General features: G+C 39.7%; 1 protein-coding gene across 4 annotated transcripts in view; it reads left to right on the top strand.

The window, feature by feature from the left end:
- The window catches only part of LDB3 (LIM domain binding 3), a 256017-nt gene that overhangs the window by 12275 nt on the left and 224378 nt on the right, over window positions 1-19364 (top strand). For 3 of the 4 annotated variants that reach the window (XM_063958827.1, XM_063958824.1, XM_063958826.1), the window contains exon 2: window positions 10720-10847. In XM_063958827.1, coding sequence (XP_063814897.1) covers window positions 10720-10847 — 128 coding nt within the window. Of the gene's footprint in view, window positions 1-10498; window positions 10590-10719; window positions 10848-19364 lie in introns of those variants that run through there. The other variant, XM_063958825.1, reaches the window with a different exon arrangement.

The raw sequence follows: 19364 nt of genomic DNA on the forward strand, positions 1-19364 counted from the left end.
TGTTGGTGGTAATTTATATATATATGTGCGCATGGAAACCCCCCTTTCAAATGTCGTGTTTGCCCCTGGTGCTGGTGTAAAGCAGTTAGTGCCAGCAGAGGCATGTAATGCTGAATGGCACGGGCTGAAGGCTGAAGAGACACCGCCCCTGCTCCGCTCACACTATGCACACACACAGTGTTGGCGTTGCTTCAGCACAGGGGACTTGGGACTGATGGCATATAATAGGGAAGGTAGAGACAGCTATATCACTACTGTGTGTTTGTGTATATATGTGCTGGAGCAGTGCAGCGTAATACTGTATGTGTGTGCTGGAGCCGTGCAGTGTTTCCCTGTGTGTGTGTTTGCACTCTGGAAAAGTGCAGTATAACCCTGTGTGTGCTGAAGCTGTTCAGTGTAACACGGTGTGTGTATGTGTAAGCTGGAGCAGTGCAGTGTAACCCAGTGTGTGTGAGTGTTGGAGTAGTGCCGTGTAACCCATTGTGTGTGTGTGTGTGTGTGTGTGTGTGTGTGTGTGTGTATGTGTGTGTGTGTGTGTGTGTGTGTGTGCGTGCTGCAGCAATGTGATGCAACATTTGGTACCCAGGGTGGGTACTTGAAGGGATGTAAATTGTCACAATATAGCATGTACAGTATATATGTTTATTGGGGGTATGTGTATATTCATGGGCTGTATATATATGCACTTTACTGTTTATTGATGGTGTCTTAACTAAACTGCTTCAGAACATGCCTGCTTTGCTTGCCACACTTGAGCCTTAGGGCAATATTACTGTGTGGCATTATGTGTATAAGGTGCATTAGTACTGTGTGGCATAACATGTAGAAGGGATACTACTGTATGGCATAATTTGTTATAAAGTCCATTACTACTGTGTTGGGTATTATATATAAGGGGCTCTAATGTGTTGCATAGTTTCTTTTTTTTATTTTTGAAATGTGTGTGTGGGGGGGGGGGGGGCGCCAGATTACTACCTTGCCCCGGGTGCCAAAAATCCTAGTTTCGGCCCTGCACAAATACTTTTAAAGTGATAAATGTGTATTGTAACAAAGTCACAAAATTTTGCTTTCACTTTCAAAGTCCTTTATGTATACACGCTAGCCAGCATATTAGGAATCGTATAGGACACTGAGGGGCAGATGTAGTAACCTGGAGAAGGCATAAGGAAGTGATAAACCAGTGATATGTGCAAGGTGATAAATGCACCAGCCAATCAGCTCCAATATGTAAATTAACAGTTAGGATCTGATTGGCTGGTGCCTTTATCATCTTGCACATATATATATATATATACTGTATATGGGGGTCTGGTGGGGATATTTAATTGTGGTTGGGTATGGTATGCCGACCACCTTAATCCTGAACTTTTAAATGGACTTAATTAACCCTGTCCCTTCCCCTTCCCCTAACACTACCTCCAAGCAGTATAACCCTAATTCTCCTTGGCACAACATTCAGGATGCCGGCTGTCAGGATTCCGGCATCAGCATTCTAACAGATGCCAGGATTCTGGCGCCGGTGTTCTGAACACCAGCATCCCATCCGCCGCGATGCCAACTACATGCCTTTAATTGTATGTATATATACGCATAGACATACATATATTTGTATGCTCCTTATAGTGTTCCATCGCCTCATCTGTAAGTTCATTAGTGATCCCCCCTCCTCCATTTGTACTGTATTGTGCCCCAGTGCCTGTGTTTTCCCTATTATGCTGTTTACAGGATCCGTTCATGTGACTGGTACTCTGGATCCCGGCGGTCACCATGCTGATGCCAGGATTCCATCCGCTTACCAGCCCAACAGTCGGTATGCCAACATGACTGGGACTATTTCCACTCGTGGGTGTCCACGACACCCACAGGGTGGGAATACATCCTTTGGCAAGCCTCCTGTGAGCACAGCAAGCCCAAAAGGGGCTTTGTTGCGCTTGCCCCCCCCCCCAACCCCCCGCCGTCATTCTGCTGGAGGGATCCTGGGGGTTGGTATGCTGACCGCCAGGATTGCCAGCGCCGGTCTCCCAGCCCCAACCCCTGTTTATAAGTGCAAACCACCCATCGGACTGTAAGATCTGTACTGTCTGAAGACCCCCCAAACCCCATGGCTTGCTTACCTTAAGCTGTTTTCTTGTGTACCCTCAGCATTGGCAGAATTCCCCTTTGAGAATGAAAGCAGCATTGCAGCGATGCTGCTGGGTGCAAACATGTAGTCAGGTGCTGATTGCTGCTGGAGATCCTTTATCCAGATGCATAGAGTAGGTGCGTCAGGGCTATGAGGAGCGGCTGAGTGGGCGCCCATCGGGAGTCATAGATACATCTGCCTCCTATGTGCCATCACATGACATGATATTACATGTGTCAGCATGGAGGAATCACTGAGACACTATGTGGTACAGCCTGATAGTAGCGGCTGCACCTGATTAGACCGGCAGCAGCAGCCAGTGCATTGTAAAAGAAGGAGGTTGCATACTGAGACATCTTTCAATATTTCGCTAGATGAATTCAGTGGCGCCCTCCAGTGGCTGACACCCCTAGGCAGCTGCCTAATGGTAGAGCCAGCCCTGTATATATATAGTGACAAGATCACTGGAAAAGTGGTGGGAGGGAGGCATACCTGTATTTGCGCCAGGTTTCTTACCTATGTGTTTTAAACCCCTTGGAATATTGTGTGTGTTGGTTCTGCTGATAGCTTTTGGATTTGGGTCCTGGGGATTGACAGAAAAGAGGGCTGGTCCTCCATCTATTTTGCCCAGTTTGGGTCTTTGGGCTTTTAAACTCACAGAAGGCTAATTATGGCTTTTAGCAGTATGGATGTGTTAAAAAGGCTGTCAGTCTGATCACTGCTTGGGGAAAAGGAAAGACTATGGAGTCTCTGTGAGAGAAACCTGCTCTTTAAATCCAGTGAGCTGTGCCTGGTAAAAACTTGTTTTTATTGTTTATTTTTAGTGGTTTAGGGTTATCCTGTGTATAGTTAGTGGACTGAATCTAAAGATATGGCACAGAGTAAAACTGTAGAGGCTTTTTCACAGTGTGACATGCTGGGAGCTGTGGTGCCTCACACATACTGTAGAAGCAAGCCCAAGTGGTTCTTTGTCTGAATGATTGTGAAAACATGTACAGTTAAAGGGCTAGACCCACCCTTTTTTGGAAGCCAGTACTAAAACATATCCTGGAAGAAAGTGTGGCTACAAAACTGCTGGAAAGATCCAACAAGATGTAGGACATAATTAAAACCTTGATACAATCGATAGCAGCTCAGCAGGAAGCCAACAGGATCCAGCAAGAAGCCACCAGGCAACATCAAGTGGAGATTTAAGAGATATGGAGTCAACAGGACCAGGGTTGTGAGATTCTTAAACAGGTGGTGCAGCACGGCTGGAAATGCTTCCACAAATGTCCCAACCAGTTGCAGTTCCATACGGACTAGTCATTTCGTTCAACAAAATTACAAAGACTGATGATGTGGAGGCATATCTGGCCATGTTTGAGAGGACTGCCAAATGGGAGAGATGGCCTATAAAAAATGAAAATTTAAATTTTTTAATCACCTGGGAGATACCCTGTCATTCTGATTGCAATATGTGCATCACTGGGTGTACTAAATTGACAAACCTCTCCACTCACAAATGCATGACCTCATCTGCCTGGCCAAAAAATGGTCACAACCATAGAAATTAACTGGATCCCAATGGTGGAAAGAGTTGTCATTGACCGTTATTTGAGGTCCCTGCTTATGGATTTGTGCAAGTGGGTAAGTCATGGGGATCTTAAAACAACTGACCAGCTAGTGGAGATGGTGGAAAGGTATCTGGTGGCAGAGGAATTACTGGGTATACCGCATCGGCCTCTAGATAAACGACAGCGCACGCCTGTAAAACCTGGTAAGACTGTTATGTGGGAAAAGGGTCTTGGGTGGCTAGAGAACTCAATAATGAAGAGACTATGAGTGCTCAATCCAAAGATGGGCCAGTGGGGCCAGAAAGGTCTCATCCATCTAAAAGACTTGACAGTCATGTTTTAGGTGTGGTATGCCAGGACATGTTGTTGCTTATTATCCAGCTGTTCAAGAACCCATGCAATGTGATGCTGTCTTTGAATGTTGCAGAATGTCTTACTTTTCCAGGTTAGTCTGTACTGTTGCACTATCGGCTGAGCCCGAAAAACAAATGTGTGACATTTTTATAGAAGGTAACCATGTAGAGGCATTGTTAGACTCAGGAAGCTTAATTACCCTTGTGAAAGAAGGATTAGTAAATGCTTTAAAGTTCCAGCGAACAACTGTTGGTGTAACTTGCATACTGTACATGGTTTAACTTGCATATATGGTGAAACTCACCATTATAAACTGCTGAAGTGAATATTGAGACTCTCTGTGGTTCAGCTATTGTTAATTTGGGAGTGGTGCTATAATAGGGAAAGACTTTCTCCATTTTTGGAAATTATGGGAATCCTGTATGGTCACAGGTGTAAATGGTATAGAGCCAGTACACCATATGCTGGCCACAAGTGTGACCTCAAAAACCCTCAAGCCCCTTGTCCTTTTGCTAGTAAGGATGGGGAAATAGTAGACAGTAAGGAACAAAATGGGGAAGGAGAAGCTGTAAATGGTGCTAAAAGTATGCCACATCTTGTTGTTAAAGTTATCAATGAGAAACCAGTAGATCCTGATAACAAATGTCCCTTTGCAATGAGCTCTTATACCAAGTGACAAAAAGGGGTGAGTATGTGGTAGAACAGCTTTTGGTCCCTCAAAGGGTTGCTAGATGTTGCTAAAGAGACATAGGAAGGGAAGCCCACACCCTTTAAAAGTGTAACTGAACATGTATCACAGATGTAGAACAGGATTGTGGCCATGCTGCCCATTGTCAAGGAACATATGGAGCAGGCCCAACAAACCCAACAGAGAGTATATAATCGGAATGCCCATATACATACATTTGCCCCTATTAATAGAGTTCTTGTTTTGATACCCACAGAGGAAAGCAATTTTTTTGCTAAATGTCAAGGTCCATTTGAGATCAGGGAGAAAGTGAATGAGGTTAACTCTAAAGTGTACCAACCAGGCAAAAGGAAGCATAAAACAAATTTACCATTTTAGCTTAATTAAACCCTGGAAGGATAGGGAAGCTCTGTCAGATGAACCTTGCCCACCATTAACGTCAATCCCCACTGTTCCCGAAGTAAAAGTGTCAGAGACACTGTCAGATACTCAAAAGTACCATGCTAAAGAATGCCTCATTAGGATCAGGCATGTGTTCTCAGTGCTGCATGGCCGAACAGCCATAATTAAGCATAACATAGTCACAGAACCAGTCAAGGTCAACATAAAACCATATTGAATTCCGGAAGCACAGCGAAAGGCTGTCTTTAAAGAGATCAAGAATATGCTAGAACTTGGTGTCATCAAGGAGTCTAACAGTGAATGGTCCAACAATCACAAGAACCACCACATCTGAATTAGGCCCAGAGAGTTGTGTTGGCTGGTGCATTGTCATAATGGAGGATGATACTATTTTTCCACAACTCTGGCCTCTTTCTTCTCATTCTTTCACGCAAAGTTGCTAGAACATTTTTGAAGTAATGTTGATTCACTGGTGTGCCTTCTGGTACCCAGTCTTCCAAAAGAACAACTTTTATATCAAAGAAAACATAATGTAGCTTTTAATTTGGTTTTGCTTTGACATGCTTTCTTCATTCTTGGTGATGATGGTGTTTTCCAGTGCATGTAATGGCATTTTGTCTCAGGATATTATTGGAAGATCCATGTTTCATCAAAGGTAATAACTTTATCTAAAAATGTAAATCCGCTTAAATTGTTCCAAAATGTCTGTACATATTTGCTTTCGGTTGTGAGAAGCCTTGGAATCATCTTATCACAAACGTTTGTCATGTTAAGATCTTGAAGCAAAACTACCCTAACAGTTTCTTTGTCGATGTTTACCATTTATGCTATCATTCAGATGCGGAGTTGAGAGTTAATTCAAAAATGTTCTCATTTTATTACACATTTTCATTTATTTTTGAGTGGCAAGACCTCCAGTGATGTTCATCATCTTCAACATCCTCACGACCATCACTAAATTTTCTGTGCCACTCAGACACACGTGCATGTAACATCTGCCCCGTAAGCTGTGGATAGCATACGGAAAGATACGGTGGGCGTTTTGTTCAAATTAGCTAAAACTTTTAATTTTACGTGTTGCTCTACTTTTGAACTAAGCATTTTTCGTAAAAACACAACTTCTTTGAAAGCTGTATGACAGCAAACTATCTGTGAAAGAGGGGTGCAACATGCAAAACCGTTTTGGAATAGTCCATGATCAATGTTCCCCCACTCCCTTTAAACTGACGCAGTATGGTATATTTTTTACAAGTACAGTCTCATTATTTAATAGCCACACCTCATAAACTCTATTCAGTATCCTGGATGAATATGAGAGACTGAGGAGGAAACTAAGTATAGATACATTAGGGGTGGAATAAGCAGTTATTTCTTACATCTATTTAGTATATGTATATATAATGTGTGTGTGCTCGCGTGTGTGTGTAGACTTCACAAATATTCTCCAAGTTAAGTCACAGCTAGTCAATGAGAGCAAGGTGCATATGAGATATATGGCTGTGCTTTGAGCTAAGTATTTAAGTTTTGCAAGCAATGCACAGTTGTCACAGTAAAAAAGAATCTACAATGGTCAAAGAAAGAGTCTGCACAGATGGCTAGTTTGTCTGTTCTTTACCCAATTGATGCAAGACGTTTTACGATTGCAATTAATAACATGCTGCACTCTGATGTTTTCTAGCTTCCTAATTACCCCTCTAACACTTTCCTTTCCACCACAATCATGTAGTTCATCAGACATGCCATGCAGCGCACATTCTTAGACACAGATCTCCTGTAATGCAGCACACATCACCTGTAATGAAGCACACACACCCTATAATGCAGCACACATACCCTTTAATGGAGCACACTGTCAGCAATCTTTCTTGAGCAAAAAAATCTTGTGATTCCTGGCTTTGCATCGCTGGGGACAGTGCTGTGGTAACACAATTCATATCAGATTGCATCATCATGCCCCTTGCTCAGCCTTCTTCACATAAGAAATGATGGAGGACAGAGGGTTGCGGAAAGATGCCCACTTTCCACAATCTAGGAGACTCTTTCCAAATTGAGTAGTTGCCCTAAATTTCAGTAAAGCGATCAAGTATGATCCTTGGGCACTCTTGAAGCTATCAGTGGGCTGGAGAGTGGTGGCCATTTTCTTGTAGCAAACATCCTTCTTCTTCCCAGTGTCTCCTCCATAGTGGGAGGAGAGTGATGATATCTTCACTGTGTTGTGCCCACACATCCTTACGTCAGGTAGATTGCTAGACTCTTCTCCACAGTGTTTCAGGCTCCCTGATATTCTGGGGTAATTAGTAAGTATGCATTCAATGCATAGGTTGTTACTATAAAACATATTTCTTGATATTTTGCAATGATTTGTGAAAAAATAAATAAAATATAATATTTAATAGATCATATTTATCTTTATTTTTTACAATTATTTTTGTTTTCATGTACTAGAAAAACAATTTAGAATTAGACTTGCTGTCTTTGGCTACATATATTTTTTGGTTCAACTTTTGCTAAGCTAATTTCCCTTTAATATGATTTGTTATGTTCTTGTAACATATCAATTATGCTTCTAACAACTGAAATGCTCTCTTCCCCACAAAATCTCCAGTACTTACCTATGTAACCACCTTGGCCTTTACTATCTTATGTTTCATGTATGCTCATGTCTCCCCCCTCTCTGGTTACACTGCTTGTGTCTGTAATGCTTTATGGCACAATTGTAAGTGTTATTTTACTATGTTCAGCTTAAGTGTATGGAATCCTTAATTGTTTTATGTTATTTGTCATGTGCTTGTGCCAAACTCTTTGTTATTATACTAGATTTATACTCATATACAGTACCTGAGTGTCTGGAAATGCAGAACTTGTACTGACATACAAAGAAACAATGATGATTGGATGACTTGTGATTAAAAGTATAAATATATAAAATAATTGATCAAGTTTCCCATTTGTTCTCTATGCTTTTATGTGGTTTGCTTAAACAAACTTCAGTGCTCCTCTAAGCTGATTAAATCTTGTCCTTCTAAACTTCATCATTCTTGTAGCTCCGTTACAAAACGTTCTATCTAGGCTCAAGTCAAATGTTGTGATCACTATCCCCTAAATGCCTCCTCATCTGTAACTGAAAACCAACTTTCAGAATAGTCCGCTGCTGGCTCTCACAGAGACTGGGAATTGTAATCCAATAGCAGTTGACCCAGTGATTCCTTATACTTAACTCTGGCTGCATACCATGATAATCAAGGCTGTGCAAATCACAGAAGTCAGGTAGATAATACACCCCAAAAATATGCTTGGGTGTATCTTTTTGGAATGACTTCTACTGTTGTCAGTGTTTGATCATCTTCACTCCCTTCTCAAAATATTCTGCTTGCTTTAATAGTTGCCTGACTGGCTACTAAATGTTGCACCATTTTTGTCCATTCTTGATGAAATCAGCATGGTGTCTGAGTTGAGATGAATATGTTGTTAAAAATAAATAAATAAAGCAAGTAGCTTTTGGACCTACATAAATGATGCTGCAATGCAAGGGCTGCAAATACATTTATTATTTTTGCATGCAGGGTAAATATTGGCTACTTTTGCATGTAGCCAACAGATGCTGGCAGTAATTTTTGACACACCTCCCTCCAATCAAAATTTCTCTGCACAGTTTACGTTTGCCACATCTGTAGTGCAACATGGTTTTATTTGCTTGTTTTTTATTGAATCAGCCCCATTATTTAACTAAGGGAGTAACGATATACAAAGTATAGAATTTTAAGTAATGTCTTAATTGCTGAAAGTTTTGTTTATAGTTTAAATAGTAGCATTTTTAATGAAAAAACTTAAACATCTATTTTTTCATTTTCTCAATTTATGATTATTATGATACAATGCCTTTGTAAAACAAAGTCTAAAATGATTATAACTGATAGGTAATAATTTGCAGCCTTTAATAGCCATTCATTTGTGCCAGAAGGTCTTGTTATTGTCATATTTGTCATATTTGGAGCAGTGTAGACTATAGCTTGGTAATGCATCCTCTTCATTGAATAGCATGTATTGCTCATTATCAATATCTTGTTGCCCATTATGGGGGAGATGTACTAAGCATTGAAAAGTGGTACATTTCACAGTGATAAAGTACCGGCCAATCAGCTCCTAACTGCCATGTCACAGGCTGGGTTTAAAAAAATGACAGGAGCTGGTTGGTTGGTACTTTATCACTTTTCAAGGCTTAGTACATCTCCCCCACAAACTTATATTTATGTTTCTGTCTATGTATGATGACCAATAAGCCAACGCAAACTGTTTTTTTTAAAACACATTTGTTTTCCCTCTGGCCACAGAGTGAATGATCAAAATTTGCCTGTATTAGTAACTGTGTGTTTGGTAACCTTTGTTACTCCAGCTGTTGAACCACATCTCAAATGATTGTCGCCCACCATGGGAGATATAGTCCAGGGACAGTTGTTATGGTTGCCTGACCCTTTTCTAACATAAATGACAATAGTTTACAGTACACCACATTTGTTTATAGTACACCACATTGCCACATAGGGCAGAGTTTAGATGACATGATTCTATAGCCCAGATTCACTATAGAGTGCTAATCCCTAGCAGTCATTAATTCATGATCACCTGCCAAGTACTTAAGTCTTCTTAAGACACAGCATCCTTCAATGAAGCCATGTCTTTGTGTCATAAAATGTCCTGAACTACCATCAAGGTTTACCTAGCTCATTATGAGCTTATATTATTATTATTATTATATTATATTATGAGCTTATATTATTATTATTATTATTATTATTATTATTATTATTATTATTACTATTATTATTATTATTATTTAGTAACAGTTACTTATATAGTGCCATTACATGCAATATTAAATATATAAATGTATTCATTTAGCATTTCAAACTGATCACAGCAATGCAGTGTGTGTGTGTGTGTGTGTGTGTGTGTGTGTGTGTGTGTGTGTGTGTGTGTGTGTGTGTATATATATTTAATACAGTATGCAGTAACAAACTTTCTTAAAGCAGCCGCCTCGAGATAAGTTCTATCCCCCTGACAGAGTTTATGGCTTACCTTAGCAAGCAATATCTTAAAAAGACAACATTTAAAGCTTAGGATTTGCATTAAAATGAATAACCTCACTGCTAAGACCAGTGAAATGAATTCTAGGCTGACAGAGGCCTATCTTATTATCACCTGGGGGACGTATGTCACTGTTTCAAATTGCCACATAACTATTTTAATGAATATTTGCATTTGCTATGTCAGAAATGTGTTGAACACACTATGGAGTGGGATGATCCTGGGGACTGCCATGAGGCAATAATAGATCTCTGAGTCACAGTATCCTTGCATGGAAGGTATTTGGTTACATACCTTTTATGGGTCCTGCTTAGCTGGGATATCTGTATCTACATTATACATCCCTTCTATTCTTAGGTGGCACTTCAAGCCGAGTGAACAGGCAAGATTCCAATTACTTTATAATTGTGTGAACTAAGTGCTTTTCCCCGTGCATTCCTGCTATTCTTATTAGCTTGACCTTGGTGAAACAGCTTATTTTTTATTTTTTTGTCTGTTTTTATTTCTCGCAGAGCCTTCAAGTGGCTGCACTAAAATTTGGCAAAAAATGGCTTACACTGTATCTCTCACTGGACCCGGCCCATGGGGATTCCGACTGCAAGGAGGAAAGGACTTTAACATGCCCTTGACCATCTCCAGAGTAAGTGCAAATAGAAGTGACATCCATATTCTATAGTGTTGAAATTACCTTGAGAGCATTCTGTATGCGACTGATATTAGAGCATGATATTCCATACGGGGATAAGTGTTTGCTAAGAATAAAATTCAAGGGTTGCTTATAAAAAAATGTGTCTAACTGTCACTCACAATCAGTGAGTGGTCAATAGTTACACATATAACAGATTCAGCTAGTTAACTCTTTCCTCACTACAGGGGGATTAAGATAAATGCAATGGTGACTACTTTTTGAAGACTGGTGTTAAATATATCATCAGGCTTATTTACATAAAGCATGACATGAAATGTATGTTAATAAAATATGACATGCTATGTATCTGATTTGTGCAATATATCTGGAGTACACACATAATACAGAAGTGCTAGTAGAATCCATCACAGAAGTTGTAATACTCAGTATCTACCCTAGTGAATGAAATGATGAATATCCTACTCGGTGTGCATAAACAAATATTAACAGTGAGCAGCATCACAAACTTCATGTGTTAAAAGTCACACAGCCACACAACACCTCTTTTGTGTTTTTTTTTTGTTTTCATTGCGATGTACGCAGTAGCGTTTACTTAATAGCAATAATGCACATTTTAAAATAGTTGCTGTATTATGCTTTATTTAGACATAGTCATTTTAAAGGAAAATGTGCCAGAATGTATCTGGTTTCTGACTGTATGAGGTGTACTGAAAGTTTTACATCTTGAATTGGCCTTTTTCCTGACTGTGACATTTGCAGAAAGCAGCAGGCGTCCGTATACTAAATACATCTAACTATGCCATAAAACAAGCTAACGTTAAGAATTACATAGAACCATTCTGCATGTCTTAACATTTCAGTGTCACCAGCTCTGGCGTCTCCTTATGTTCTTTAGATACTTTTTGGTTTTCGTTATATGGGCACCTCTAGGTGATGTATACTTGCCATGTAAAAATATATTTATTACGATAATGACCATCGGTGTCAACCAATTTGTGTTTTCATTGTGTGTATTTAATTTGCATTTATTCACCTTGTATTGTTTAAATTGGATGAACATTAATAGTTCTATTAAATGAAAAGAGACTGCTAGATTTACAGAAACGTTATAGTGCAAAACACATATTTGGGTATATTTTCCCTAACACAGTTTGCTGAATGTATATGCAATGCAGGACTGCGAGTACATACAATATACATTACTATATTACTATATTAACAGTTATATTATCAAAGTTAATGAAATTAATGTTCAGGTTTTAACAATCTATCTACTGGGGATATAGGGGCATATGTATCCCAGGGCATTTTAAAGGAGGAGGGGTGGGCCCCCTTCTCTCTACGGCGCCGTAGGCTCCGGCTCTGTGCCGGAGTCTACTGTGCATACGTTGGTCTCCAGAAATATTTAGCCCACCATGTTCCGGAGACTAATTTTGCTACTGCACATGTGAGATGGCCATTTTGGGAGGGATTTTTGATGCGGCTGCAGTGGCCGACGCAGGATTCCTGAATGGTAAGTATTTAAAAATGGGTGCAGTGTGTTCAGTGTGGGGCCCCCGTGGACCCAGGGGCCCATGTGCACTGCACACATTGCACCAATTACAGAAACGCCAATGTTATGTACCAAAATTTGGAAAGCAATAAAGTGGAGATAGATGAAGTGCTATCAAATCAGTCCCTGTCATTTTACAGGCTGTGTTTGAAAAATGACAGGAGCTGATTAGCTGGTACTTTATCTCCCTCCAAGCTCTGATAAATCTCCCCCAAAGCATTTTTTTGTTCTGTTGGATTAACTGCTTGCATTAAAACAAGTCTAATATCTTCAATTAAATATTCCCTATAGATTGTAACTTTGCGAGCAGGGCCTTCCTACCTCTATGTCTGTCTGTTTTTGCCCAGTTTTGTTCTATTACTGTTGTTCTAATTGTAAAGCGCAATGGAATATGCTGCACTATATAAGAAACTGTTGTTAATATTAATAATAATAATAATAATAATAATATTACAAATCCAAAGGACACTAACCTGTAATGCTAAATGTTACACAGCTAATGCATCATTTCCAACCCACCATGGTTCCTAATGGCTCATTGCAAGTGAAATAGACCATGGTGGTACATACCTGTGAAATGGGATGTTTAATACTAATAATAATAATTTTATTTAATAGCGCTCTTTCTCCAATAGGACTCAAGGCGCTTAACAGATACATAGCATAATATAGTACAATAATATATGAAGTACATTTTCATAAAATACAGAAGCATGAAGATACTAAAAGGAACATTATGGAAATGCTTGAGTAAACAGGAAACTCTTGAGTCTACGTTTGAAGGATATGTACCATGCACATATCTCGACATGGTGCCCCAGAGCTGAGTGGACATTGTCCTGATGAAGTTAGCAAATTACAGGTTTTACATGTCATGAACAGATGGGATAGAATCAATCAGAACATGACAGTTCTAAGAGAACAATTTACATTTCAGCAGTTAATTCAGTGATTTACTCCTGGGGATAGAGTTACCCCCTGTCTACTTTGAACCTTATAAATGACTTGAAATTCACCACTGAGAAGATAATAAGCAGAGAGGAGACTTTGACAAAGAGGGAAGACATCCAAAATAATTGATTAGAATTTTAACAGTAGTTTAAATATGTGTTGCTTTGCAGAATATTGGGCACCCATTGTGTCACAATCCTACAGCAAATATGGTAAGCCTGTCACTTGTTATTAGCGGCATAACACTGACAAATGCTGAAGCAGAATAAACAGCAATACACTTTGCATGGGTCTGAACAGTGTAGGGTGGGTATATGTGAAATGCTACAACCCATAGTTGCCTACCCTCCCTCATTCTGCAGGAGACTCCCTGAAATAGTAGCAATCTCCCTCACTACCTGAATAGTCCAGCAATCTCCCTGACTACACCTTACCCCCATTATGTAGCTATTACATTCATAGGGGGCGGAGGGAATAAATCAGAGATAAATACATTCAAATGGGATCATCAGTGAAATTTCCCTGCACTGGTTATAAGCCACAATGATCCCTTTGGCTACATGCATTTTAAATAAGGTTTCTTGTGGCCACTTACAGTATATGGAACCTCTTGTAAAATACAATACACAAACAAGTCCTGCAAAATATCAGTGTCTTTTCTTCAACAAATAGATATTAATAACTTTGGGCCTCATTTACATTTGGATGTAAGTCATTTTCATAACATGTCTCTCCGATGTAGCAGTACGTGCCCGCGCTTTTAGTTGTTACTTTCACAATCTCCCTGAAATGCTTTTTCAAAAGTAGGCAAGTATGCTACAACCTCTTTAAGATCATTCCTAGTGACAGTGTAAAAATAAGCATCAATTCGGAGAATTCCATTCACATTGCATCCATTTAAGTCAATGCTTTGCCCCCTGGTTATTCAGGCAGGCATGAGGCAGAAATAATTGGATGTAAATTCTGTAGTAATGCAAGAAACCAAGTTTTTGGTAATTCTCAACACAATAGTATCACACATCATAATAAGGTCTAAAATGTTTGGAACATTGTAATATCTGTTAAGAGTTTTTCTTAAAATCCTCCAAGAAAGTTTCCAATGTAATTGTCCCCAAACGACACACAGGAATGCGCCCTTGTAAGTATCTGTTGCTTTAGATAGGTCTTTGTGATGATGTCATAAGTATACTTCTTTCATGCGTACACGGTTCCCCACTTAAGTACTTGTAATAGTTACACATGCATAAAATTTGCTAAAATTGACATTGGAAAACATTGGAGGTAATTGACATGGTGCGAAATTGTAAATGTGCTGTAACACATACAAACCAATTAGAAATTTGCATTCATAGGTCTAATTTGTACTAGGGGTGTAATTTGTAAGCCAAATATTTGTAAAGCAATATATTGTATTTTAGGACATGCAATGTGCAAGGCACACTCCACTTAGGTGTGACATCACCCCAATGTGTTAGCAATGCTCACTGGGTCCGCAGTTCTACTTATTTTTAGAATCTTGATATTCTTTTCTTCGTCTTTCATTTATTTTAAAAAAAAAAATTCTTCATACACTTTACAATCCCTCTGACAATTGGTAAATGACTTGAATAATTGCAGTTAATATCTGAGTGCAATCATGCAGCTAACTAGCACATGTATTAGGCACAGTAAATAACTGTAATTGATCACATTTGTTTGCTGATAAAGGATTACTTTGTACTCTGAAAGCCGATACTGCATTGTTTGTGTTCTCATTTTAAAACAGGTGCGCTCTCCTTGTAAAAGGGTAATAATCCTGTAAGGAATGTTATAGGACTTTGTCATGGGCAGTACAGTATGTATCCCTCATCCTCAAGTCGCATTTCTTTACATACAGTATGATGCTTAAAATACTTATTGGTAAAACGATACAACTCTATCACTTTTCTTGACGTGTAAAAGAAATCTATTATGTGACCATTGTTTTTGTTAAGTTCTTGTTTAGGAGTGCCAATCAGATGCCCTCCCAATCATGGTAATTGTTTTTATTTGTGCTTATAGATGAACAGTATAAATTAAGGAGGGAACATGGGCGTTATATTGAACAATTAAATATCTAGCAGAAATTAGGGGTCAATATATTTCTAATGCTGGCCATACACTAGGTCGATGTCCTGTATGGATACACAATATCGACCCATCATTTGACCCATTGCATGCACATCATGCATGTTAATGTGTGCGAATACGATGCGATGCACGGCCCCGTGGGTCGCATGCCGCATCAGCTAATCATATGTGCTACACATATGATAAGCCGATCCCGGCCCCCGGCAATTGCAGAGGTACATCTATTGCATGCCCGGCGGCTGGTGGAAAGGATCATTAGTACGACTCGCGTCTACGTTCTCACATCAGCTTTCAGCTCTGCAACAGGGCATCCACGCCACCTAAACTAGTGATGTCATGTCTAGGGGCGGAGCTGCCAGCTCTGGTTAGTAGAGCTCAGTATGGAACATCCTAAGTACAGGTTGTTGTGAAAATTAAATATAAGATAATCATCAGGTTCAGTCAGAAATGAAGTGTATTCAAACAAGATTTAACAACACTTGTATTGCTTATTTCAGTAGTAAATATGTTGTTAAAAAATAATAATTTTTCATTTATTAGACATACAGGGGCTTATTCAGAGTTGTGCGCAAGTTGGCCGCACTCACTCTGCTTGCATGGAAATAAATGTGGCTGTATATTCACCTGTATACAGAGTCGAATGCATCTATGCGATGGCACCGCCCAGATCCATATGCAAGTATGCATTATCATGGCACACTTGCACCCAGTGGTGTATCTATAGTGGGTGCAGGGCATAACCCGCACTCAATTCTACAATACTTACCTATCCAGAGTCCCACATCGGCAGCTTTGGACAAGTCAATGGGAAAATGGTGCAGCGGCTATTTTCCCAGCATTTATGACTACGCATGAGCATTAGGACTCTGGTAAATAACAAGAGTCTACGAGTGCTTACTAGAGCACCGCTGGCTAGAGAGAAGGGGAGCCCAGACAGGGGCTGCTCACAGGCCCCCTCCTCTCTTAATGCAACCCTGCTTGTATCACACCTTTACCTGCTGCATGAGATACATCTGTAACCAGATGGATCTCTGCATAGCCGGCAGTTTTGCTGGCATCCTCTCCTGATATGCCCTCACACAACCTAGCCTCTGTGCAAACACCCCATTTCCACCCAGTTATTCAGCTACAAGTGTAGCCTAAGCTACATTACATATTACTATGAATTGGCCCTTAGTTGCCTATATTTGCCTACACTCAACTACAGAGCATGAGCAGCACAATCACAAAATACATTCTCAAAATGGATTTGTGTCCAACTCTGTGTCAGTCCCACAATTTCAACCACAACTACTGTAATATTTATTTGTGTAGGCGAAAAAATTATTTTCCACTGCCATTACATTTTGTTCATAGCTGCCATCTATCCATCGCCATTATGCTCTTCTGTTCACAAATACTGATTTCAAATATGTATGCATTTGTGAAAGCTCTGCTTAATAGAGTAGCTGATTGGTTAAAAAATTCAAATATAAGAAAAGGTTGTTGGAGTATCCTGCACCAGTAAAGAGTAAAACATTTGCATAACGAACCAATCAATTTTATTTATTCGTTTGGCTTTTTCGTCTAGATAAGTGAAATGATTGGAGGTGCCCCTCCAAGTAGTTTTACCATAAGGGAAATAATATATAATGTGGTTATACAGTCAAAAATAATGTTTAAGATTTGCTTAGGAGACAACAAATGTTGTGGTGGTATGAGAATGAAAATTATATTCCAGTCTATAACCACGACGCACACACAAGCAAAGCAAAATCTTTATTTATAAATTCTTCAAAACATTATTATGGCATAATATGTTATTCAAACCCAATACACTAAACAAAAAAGCCACAAAATCTAAAACTACTTAAATGTATAGGTTTATAATTCTGTGTAAAATAGACTAAAATGGCTCTTGTTGTCTGAAAGTTGTCACTGGTGGGTTGATGGAATTCACTGGTCTAGCTCTCTATTGTTAGATGTAGGATGGATTAGGTGTAGTTCTAGAAAGTGAAAGAATGGAAGTAGTCAATGTGGTGGGTGTTACAGGTGGGGAAGAAAGAATTGATGGCTGAGGTGTGAACATTTGGAGGAGATAATAAAACATGATTACTGTATATTTCAACTTTTATTTCATTTTTGACAGTGCCTCTTCCTCCAATAGAGCCGGAGGGGGTAATCTGGTAACACTGACAGTGCTGATCAGTCATTTCTGCAGCTGATCTGTGTGGGTATAGTGCATCAGGCATATGAGTGATGCCAGTGAACTCTGGTTACCTCCCATCACCTGAGCAGGGAATGGCTGTATTGCATAGGCAGTATATCCATTTCCGTAATTGTGTGATACCCCACTAATTGCTCGGGATCCCTGACATTAGGAAACCTTGGCAAAGCCTAAGGGTTACTCTAAGCCAGCAATTGCTACTAAGCAACTACTGGAGAGTGGGGGCTGGAGTCTTTTTGAAAATATTCTTTCAAGCTAAGCAGTGACTCCTTGGTTTGGGACAAAGCAGTGACTCCTTGGTTTGGGACAAAGCAGTGACTCCTTGGTTTGGGACAAAGCAGTGACTCCTTGGTTTGGGACAGGCTGCTCAGTAGAATTTATGGTGATGGCACTGAAAGGGTTAATGTAGTAGACAGAGCTGTGCAGGAATCAAGATCCACGTAAAATCCACAAAGTGATGGTTTCAATACATACAACTAGGACACTTGCTATATTTTAAATGGGAACGTGATGGTGACTGGAGCACAGGTGTTATCCCCAAACTTGACCAAATCAGACCACCCTACAATACCCTACAATTTAACAAGGTTAGCACTTACTGGCTAATGTAAAAGTTTAATTATACAAGTAGCGCTACACTGAGGGCTGTGCAGTTGGTGATGCCACCCGGAGTTTAAGCTGAGGGGGCAGCACTGTTGGGCAGATTATAACTGTACTCCCCCCCTCCCCCCCACCTGCCATATATTACAGTAGCCAAATATCACACTATGTCTTACTCATCTCTTTGGAGTGCAAGTTATAATGAGCAATGTCACTGGTCACAAAGTGCCTTTTCCAACTGTTCCAGAAAGAAAATATCAAGTAGTTTTCTAATGTATATTTTGTACTTGCATTCTGTAAATGTGTGTATGTACTATCTGGCTAGATTTAAACCCTAGAAGTATCAACAGATGTAGAAACGTGGGCTTAGTTTTATATACTGCCCTTTTTTCTCCATCCCTTTGAAATGCTGCTATCTTCTAATTATAGATACACAGGATTAGGCTAGGTCCAGGTGATTAACAGGCTGCAGGAGGTCCAAGAGTGGTCAGTGCAGGAGGTGACAGTCAATCACACAGTGACAGGTGAAGGACCATTTGTGTGGCCTAGTGAAAGGGAACATTGTCCCTTCTTTCCTCCATCTATAAATAAACCAGAGTCCAGTGGGTATATGAAACATGCTTGCAGTGTTATCTATCTGTCAAGTTATCCCAAACACTATCTAGTAATCTCATGTTAAAGAGCAACCTGACAGTTATGGAGTGAGGTTACAGCAAGTGTCCATTGGCTCTACGGTGACGTTAAAATACATCAGAAAGGAGTTTCCTCTATCTATCTTTTTTTGTGAATCAAATGTATGCTGCAGATGATGATAGTTTTCAAATAAATTCTATAAATTAAATATTCCAAATTGTGTATTATCCCTTCAAATTGTCCTAAAAGAGAAAGTAAAAATTAAACATTATTAATATTGGCTGAATCATATATTATTCCTTTTGTAATAATGTGAGAAATAGTTTGAAAAGTCTTCCAGGTGACTATGTCCAACCGATAATTTAAAAGCAATACAAGCAGTGTACACACAAAGCTGGTGGATGGAGATTTGGCACCTTCACGAAATGTGGTGCCCCCCCTACCTTGGAGTGTGGCA

This window comes from Pseudophryne corroboree, chromosome 3 (assembly GCF_028390025.1).
Source record: "Pseudophryne corroboree isolate aPseCor3 chromosome 3, aPseCor3.hap2, whole genome shotgun sequence".
Classification (NCBI taxonomy): domain Eukaryota; kingdom Metazoa; phylum Chordata; class Amphibia; order Anura; family Myobatrachidae; genus Pseudophryne; species Pseudophryne corroboree.